Raw genomic sequence first — 8,278 nt, forward strand, 5'->3', positions numbered from 1 at the left:
TGACTTTGTTGATCTTTAGTTGAAAGTTGAAAGATAAATTTGTATAAACATTTATTCTACAATGTTTATACATTACTTAAAAATTTAATTTTTTATTGACTTCTACTGTTAAGAAAGACATAATATTTTATAAATACATAATATTTTATTGCTTGAATAAGAAATGTAAATAATGTTGATTATACAATAATTTATTGATTTTTTCGAATAGACTGTAATTATAATTTGCACTAAATCTAATTTTAAGATGTAAACAAGATTAAATAACTAATAACACTTTAATATGATATTTGATAAGACGAAGAAATAATTAATATTTGCTAATGCGACTATTACAGGTAGAATTATGCATGAAAGAATATCATGAAAACATTATCACAATATATAAGAAAAAGAAATAAAGAAAAGACACGATGTCTTGGCTATCTAATTATAATTGCACACATAAGATAGAACAATTTATTGAAATTATTAAAAAAAGTAAGAAATATTGTCTGATTTCAATGACTTTCGTATTACAACATATTATGTATATTGGTTTTATGATTTAACAAAATTAATGTGTAACATATTGCGGTTAAATAATATAAACAATGTATAAAAAAGGGATAAAATGCTTTCTTGTAAAAATAAAAAAAAAAAAAATTATTGCGTTCATCATATATCTACATTATGCTAATTATAAAATATGATTCATAAAATATCAATGAAAACTCATTCAATTGAAAAAAAAGAAAAAAAAATATGGAAGTTTATTAAAAAAGATTAATTCTTGAACGATCAATCTTGAAAATATTAGAGAATATTATTAAAGAATAATTATCTTTAAAAATTTTTTTTATTTTTTTTTTAAGTTATAAGAATCATTTTTTGTGTAATTTTTTTAACATATAATTTTGATAGAGAAACTTAAAATATATCATGCCACATCATAAATGACCTAGGATCGGCCACTTATATATAGTTATCACTGTCATAAATAACTTTTTATATAATTTTTTAATATATATGATTTCATTAAAAAACTACTTGTGAAATACATTGTGACATGGATCGAAGATTAAATGCAAAAAGAAAATAAAATATGATTCGATAATTTGCTCTAACAGAATAATAATAAACAAAATGAAAAATACAGAAAAATTTTAGCGTAACAGATTAAATTTGCACAAACAACTGACATTCAATATAAAATTATTCGCAAAATCAATTATGCCAGTAAAATTTAAAAATATCATAACCAACTTCGATAACCTTTCAATCTGTCATTTCAAAATTATTTCAATTATCATCCACGATACGGGCATAGAAAATTGTATATTGCATATGTTTTTTTTTTCTTTTTTTCTATTCTTTATAAATCGAGACTTAGAAATCTTTTCCTTTACGATATATCATTTAATAAAACAGTAAATGATTATATTCCTCTTCGACATAAGCTAGGCCTAGAAAACTTATCTTTTCTTCTACGATAAATCATTTAATCAAACAATAAATGATTATGCTTTTGCTAATTATTTGCTATTATTATATTATTGCAATTTATAAATGCCACTTAATTTGCACATAATGATAGCGTTATATACATATCAAGAAAAATTAACAAAAAATTATTATCATAGTCGATGAAATGATTTTAAATAACATAAGCAGAAAAAAATAAATATTCCAAATATTATATCGTATTTCTTCATGTATGTTTTTAAACATACTTCTATTGGTCCAAGAAAATATTTAAATTAATATTATTTCCTTTTGTATTTCGAACGACATTATATTAATTATATAATCTCATTAATGATATATACTAATTTTAATCTTATTTAATTATTTAGAGATAATATTTATCATAAAATACAAACATGAGAAAATAAAATAATTCTAAATAAAAAAAAAGAGAAATCAATTTAAAATAAACATTAAAAATTAAAAATAAAAATTATTTTTTAATAATAATAAAAATTTGTAATTTGAAAATTGTTAGATTAAAATTTGATTAGTTATTAAAATTAAATAATGAAAAAACGAAAATGAGGAAAGTTTCTTTAAAAGGAACAGTCATGTTTAGTGAAATTGCGTAGTAATGCGCGTAAAAGAAATATACGTTTGTTTTCTAATACTTTCAACGAAAAAATTTTTTCCTTTTTTTTCGATTTTTTCTTTTTTATTTGATTTTAATCTAAGTATCTTTCTCAGCTACAAAATTGATATCTTTTAATTATGTTATATCTATAAAAAACATTCTTTTTCAAAAGTGAGCTAAGAAAAAGAAAGAATAAATGCAACAAGTTGAAAAAACTTAACACTCACTTAAGTTGTCTGCAAAACTTGAACCAAGATGCCCGAGTACGTAGAAAGTCAGCAACAGGATGTACAGCCATCGTTGAGGAGCTTCGTCACAGCCACGGTTAAAGCACCACGGTTCACACGCCATATTTACGAAGCAGCTAAATTCTCTTGTGCTACACGAATATAAATCCGTGCGCTTCGTATGTCTGCCTTTCGCGACCGACGATGACGAAGGGATGAATAAAAAGAGGGGATATGGAAAATGACAGAGATGAAAGGAAAAATGATAGACAAAGATAGCGATAAATAAAACGGCGAACGCTAAGGAAAGAAAAATATTTAAACTTTCGAGAAGTTATAATTGACAATACGGCTTTCGTCTTAGATAAAAATCCACCACGATTTTCACAAATGAGACTTAAATATGAAACCTACCCTAATCAAAAACAATTTTGTGTGGCACAATTATTTTAATGTAAACACAGGATTTGTACGATAATTTGCGTTCCTTTCACGAACAAACGTGAACTGTATGCGAGAAGGCGAGACAGGCAACCGATACTTCTTTAAACCGGTATTGGATAGACGAAAATAACGACGACAATTGCTTGCGGCGGGAACGGCATGTTGGCTCTTACTGGCTTACCGCTGCATTCTTCATTCGCTCTCCTGCCAATGTTTCCGTTACATTATCTAGATAATAAAGAATCTAGAATCCAGATAATGGTAGAACCAATCATAGCATTGCTAATTCTCAAATTAAATATTTCAATATTTTTCTCCATGTTTCAAATGATAATATAATTGAGAAAACTCTATTTCTTTATCGATTTATTAAAATAATAATTAAATAATAATTTATTATAAAATTAATATTTAATTAAAAAATATTTAATTTGGCAATAGAAAAAACAAAAATATACATAAATGAAATAAATTCTTTTATGTCGATTTAATAAAATAAAAAATTGATTGAATTTTATTTCAGACCATTTTTTTTTTACCTTTTTTAATATATAAATTATAAAAATCATAATTTTAACTTCTAGGAATTCATAGGAAAAGTTATGAAAAAATAAAGTTGCAACATTTAATTTACAGATAATTTGCCATTATGATTCTATTGAAATCTAATCAAAAAAGCGCATTATATCACTATTTAAATCATAATAACATCATTGATATTTTCTGATTGTGTTACCATTTTTACCAACATTTGATAACGGCAAGTATAAATAAAAATGACTATATACATGATCATTTAAGTGGAATATTCATATTCAAATATAATTTAAAGAACAATAATAATAATAATAATAATAATAATAATAATAATAATAATAATAATAATAATAATAAAATATTTATTATTTTTACCATAAACATAATCTAATATTCATTTAGACAAAGCATGAAAAATATTGAGTACATATAAAGATAAAATACTATATTTTTTATTTATAAGTTTTAATTTCACGAATTTCTAATATTAAAATTATAATTTGTATACAAAAGTTGAAAAAAAATGATTCAGTAATGTATAATTTAACCAATTAATTCTCTATTATATTAAATGTTTTGAAAAAATTGTTATAAAAACGTCGGCAATAAAGAATTCTGTATCTTTTAAAGATAATGCATTTTTTATTAAAATAAAATTTATTCTTTATCATTTTTATAGCAATAATTCATCTTCTTTAAATTTTTTTATATTAGAAAAACAGGTACTTGATGTAGAAGATAATTCAGAATATGTTTCATCAGAAATATAACTATCACAAGGAGAAATAGGAATAAGTTTCAATTTTATTTGACTTAAATTTGTATCTAATTTCAAACCACTGCTTATTATTTGATGTTGATTAAATATAGCCTATATGAAGAGTTAAAAGAAATAAAATTTAAATGTAAAAACATAATTTTTTTTAAAAATAAAAAAATAAAAATTAAATAAATTATATATCATGTTTACCGTAACCATGATTTTATCTTGGAATGTCCTATGACAATGTGCATCATCTGAATCATCTGGAAACTTTAAAGCTAAATTAACTTGTTTTATTTGTTCATGTTTTTTCTTTAACATATTTGATCTCTTTGTTGTTCTGTATATATAATCTAATTCATCAAATGCATCTAATGCTATAATTAGCTTAGAATTGCGAATTCTTGCATATTCATCTTTCTCTTCTATATCTTTTTGTTTGTCTAAAGATTGTAATATTCTAATTTGTCTTTCTTTTGTCATTTCAGTCCACATATAATAACGTTGAGTTATTAAAAAAATTGCTTGACCATCCATACCAAGAGGAGTAATACCACTTTGTTCAAAAAATTTAGCAATCTCTACCCATACTTGACCTAATTTTAATGCAAAATACATATTTATAGTAGATATTGTAATCTGTAAAAATATTAAATCATAAATATTAAATATAAGTTGTATAATATAAAACTGAATATTTGTATAACTTACTTTATCTTCTAATGAAAGATCATCATTTAATATTTTATAATGCTCCTTGGCCATTAAATATCGTTCATTATCTCTTTCTATTATCTTGTAAATACTATATATTTTTGATCTAACTGAACCAATCATATCAATTATTGCTGGACTACTATCTTTAGCTAATCTTGTGTAATAACTATCAAACCACTGTTTCTGATTCATATGAATCAATTCTTCATCTAAACAGAAAACAAGCATGTTGTATTATTGTATTATATGTATTATATGTATTATGAATTAAAATTATCTTATTATTTGACTTTGATAATACCATCTATATTTTTTTTAATTTTAATCCTTATTTCTTCTTCTCTCCATATTTTTGCTAGCAAAGACATTAATCCTGTGTTTTTATTAATACCTCTCCATGTACATACAAATGGTCCACAAAAAAAATTATCACACATATCAGTAAAAAGAGCAAGAAACAAACAATGAGAACAATATGGAACAATTTCTATAATATCAAGGATAATATATATTCCTCCATAATGAATAAATTTTTCAAGATTTTCAGGACACCATACTATACATTCCCAGATGTATGAACCTATTGCTAACAAAAGACTAATAAAATTTTTTATATAATAATATTTGAACTTTTAAATCTTATTAATATAATACCGTTATAATACATATTACCGTTGATCTAGTTTAAATTCTTGATCTTTTTGATATAAACAACGAAATAACAATTCCATACTTAATGTAACACTGTACTCTCCATAAATTTTTTGATAGAATAACTGTTTTTTCATAAGTTTTTCAATTGATAATAGTGTCAATGTTAAAACTCTTTGTTCTGGCATTCTAATTTTGTCAAATTTCAAAATATATTGAATAATTTCTATAGAATATAATACATAACAAATTAGTATGTAATTGAAAAATCATAATTTTAATAATAAATATAATATATAAACAAAAAACTAACTAATTAATAAGAAGACATATCCACATTGTCGAAAATATTCTAATATATCTTTATTATTGTTCAGAATAATTATACAAATCGTTTTTATAGTAATCATTACTACTTTAATATCAAATTTTATGTCTAAAGACCATTCTAGTATCATGCACAATCTATAAAAATATTTAAATTTTATATTATATAAAACATAAATTTCTATTTTATTTACCTAATACCACCATTATAATCCATAAATTGTTGTGGCATTTTTGGTGCTAATACAGATAAAGCATTTATAGCATACATCCATATATCCCAAAATTGAGATGGATTCCATTTGATTTTTATTTTTTTAATATTTGGATTAGTAATTTGAAGTAGAGTTTGCATTAGTTTTTCTTTTTTTATTAACTATTGTTTTACATTAAACATTATAATATTAAAATATTTCTTATAATTTTTTATGTACATAAAATATATTAAAAATATAATTACACAAGAATTAACTTCTGCTAAATGTGTAGTAATTAATAATATAATTTTTTCAAAATATAAATCTTCAATACTAGTGCCAAATGTTATTATTTCTGAAAATATTCTAACAGAATTAGTTTCAATTCCAATTGACATTTCAATAATAATATCAGCTATACCACTACCAACAAGATTCCAAGATGGTAAATTAATTGAAATCATAAGAATAATCATAGCAATTTCATTTCTAATTTTTGTATTAAAGTATCTATATTTACTATAATATATTTGTCGTTTAAATGTATAACATAGACCCCTGTATAACATAAATTTTATAATATAATATAATATGCATAAATTAATGTATTTGAAAATATTACCATAAAGCACAATGAGTTGGTATTAAATTCTTTTTTAAATTTTTTAAATTAATTGATTTTTCATTATAAAAAGATTTCATCAAGCTCCATAATACGTTTATTATCAAAAGATTTGTTTCATCACTGTATTCATTTCCACTTAATAACATATCAGGTGGACGCTTACAATGTACTTGAGTTGCAAAAGGAAGATCCATTCTAATAAGTATGGTATTGAGTATATTAGCTTCTAGCATTTTATAGCCTTTATTTAAGATCATAAAATAGAAAATATAATCAATTCAAAGTTTTAAAAACTAAATCTTTCATTTAAAACATTAATTTCTTAATACATACAACATTCATAAGAGATGGATGATAATAAGAAAACTAATTGTAAAATTTTTTCATACATTTTTGAATAAGAAGCACGTAATAATTCAGCTATAATTATTGGCAATTGAGATTTTTCCATTGCTTTACGACAATATTCAAATTTTACTGCAGCAATATTTTTTATTTTTGTTTTTAACAGCAAAGAATGAAGAATTTTATGAATCTTTAATATTTGCTGTTCAGTTGGCGAAATTATAAGAAGATCTCCTAACAATGTAAAATAGTGTTCCATTATGTCATCAACAATTAAATTATCAGATGATTTTTCTAATAAAGGTGGAATATTACAAAGTTCCAACATTCTATTAAGATGTAACTTATATTCTTTCACAGTTTTAACATTTTCAGCCAAAAATTTTATTACTTTTATTATCAATGGCAAATCTTTAATTTTCTAAAACTTTATAAGGAAATCTTGTAAATAGATAAAGACATATTTTTATGTGAAAAAAAATATATAAAGAAAATGAATATTTTCATACGAAGAAAAAATATATATATATAAGTAACATATATATATAAATAAATATAAATATATTCATTAAAGGATACATAACCATCATTTCCTATTTCATTAAGAAAATCAAATAAAAGTCTACATATACGAAGTACACTATCACTTGTTACAGGATCAGATATAAGTTCATCTAATTTTTGAAGAATACGATGTGTGTCTAATTTTAATTGTCTATGAAAATCAAATATTTCTTTTGGTAATTTTTCACTTTTAAAACAATGATGGGTAACATATTTTGGACAATTAAATTCTTTCCAAACATCTTCAGGATTAATTTTAGAATCTTCTAATTCAGTTTTAGTTATTTCCATATTATGTTATCTTTTTATAAATAGAATAAATATAAAAATATTTGTGTACATTACAAATTTTATATTATATTAAAAATAATATAGAAAAATTTCAAATAATATTAAAATGATTTAAATAAAATTTAAAAAATAATAATAATATTCTTACCTCTTTTTCAATTACTATATAAATTTCATAAAGAAATCAAATATTACGATACTTCAGATAAAATCACATTAAAAAGAATTAAAAAAAAAGTTTACAATTGAACGTTCAAAATGATGTCTTTTGAAAATATCTAGATGGCGTTTTTGACGAATGACGCGCCGACTTAATATACTTATTCGAATATTAATAAAAATATCTTGTCATTATATTTGATTTCATTAGTATTTATATTATGTATTATAAAATATCAAAGAAAAATATCTACAAAAATAATACTAGATATAGGTAGGTCTTACTAATTTAGAAAATATTTATATAAATTACAAAAGTTGATTGTATCAAGATATTCATACATATAT

General features: G+C 22.2%; 2 protein-coding genes across 6 annotated transcripts in view; both read right to left on the bottom strand.

Moving 5' to 3' along the window:
* LOC108000453 (plexin domain-containing protein 2) overlaps nt 1-3,266 on the bottom strand; it is a 29,388-nt gene extending 26,122 nt beyond the window's left edge. The window contains exons 1-2 of one of the 3 annotated variants that reach the window (XM_017060778.3): nt 2,725-2,928; nt 2,311-2,610 (exon numbers count right to left, since the gene is read on the bottom strand). In XM_017060778.3, the coding sequence (XP_016916267.1) occupies nt 2,311-2,434 (124 nt within the window). In that variant the 5' untranslated portion in view covers nt 2,435-2,610; nt 2,725-2,928. Of the gene's footprint in view, nt 1-2,310 lie in introns of all 3 variants that reach the window. The other 2 variants (XM_017060779.3, XM_062086445.1) reach the window with 2 other exon arrangements.
* A 647-nt stretch (nt 3,267-3,913) lies between these two features.
* On the bottom strand, nt 3,914-8,178 carry LOC108000514 (cilia- and flagella-associated protein 69-like). 3 transcript variants are annotated; one of them, XM_017060889.3, is made up of 12 exons: nt 7,920-8,178; nt 7,496-7,781; nt 6,905-7,337; nt 6,569-6,812; nt 6,210-6,504; nt 5,944-6,125; nt 5,736-5,887; nt 5,444-5,648; nt 5,073-5,368; nt 4,766-4,980; nt 4,262-4,693; nt 3,914-4,162 (listed from the first exon to the last, which is right to left on the bottom strand). In XM_017060889.3, the coding sequence occupies exons 2-12, from the start codon at nt 7,769-7,771 to the stop codon at nt 3,965-3,967; spliced, it is 2,928 nt and encodes a 975-aa protein (XP_016916378.1). In that variant the 5' UTR covers nt 7,772-7,781; nt 7,920-8,178; the 3' UTR covers nt 3,914-3,964. The 3 variants fall into 3 exon arrangements, with proteins under 3 accessions (XP_016916378.1, XP_028523747.1, XP_061942425.1); XM_028667946.2 differs by lacking the exon at nt 7,920-8,178 and having other exon boundaries at nt 6,905-7,357; nt 7,496-7,629; XM_062086441.1 differs by lacking the exon at nt 7,920-8,178 and having other exon boundaries at nt 6,905-7,343; nt 7,496-7,627.
* Between the last annotated feature and the right edge of the window lie 100 nt (nt 8,179-8,278).

Source organism: Apis cerana, linkage group LG16 (assembly GCF_029169275.1).
Source record: "Apis cerana isolate GH-2021 linkage group LG16, AcerK_1.0, whole genome shotgun sequence".
Taxonomy (NCBI): domain Eukaryota; kingdom Metazoa; phylum Arthropoda; class Insecta; order Hymenoptera; family Apidae; genus Apis; species Apis cerana.

Bases quoted from the DNA above. Each gene is read 5' to 3' on its own strand.
- LOC108000514 (XM_017060889.3), bottom strand. From the start codon at position 7,771: ATGGAAATAACTAAAACTGAATTAGAAGATTCTAAAATTAATCCTGAA. The intron at 5,888-5,943 runs GTAAATAAAATA...ATATTTTTATAG, and splicing joins GATTATAATGGTGGTATTAG to ATTGTGCATGATACTAGAAT. The intron at 5,649-5,735 runs GTTAGTTTTTTG...TATATTCTATAG, and splicing joins ATATGTCTTCTTATTAATTA to AAATTATTCAATATATTTTG.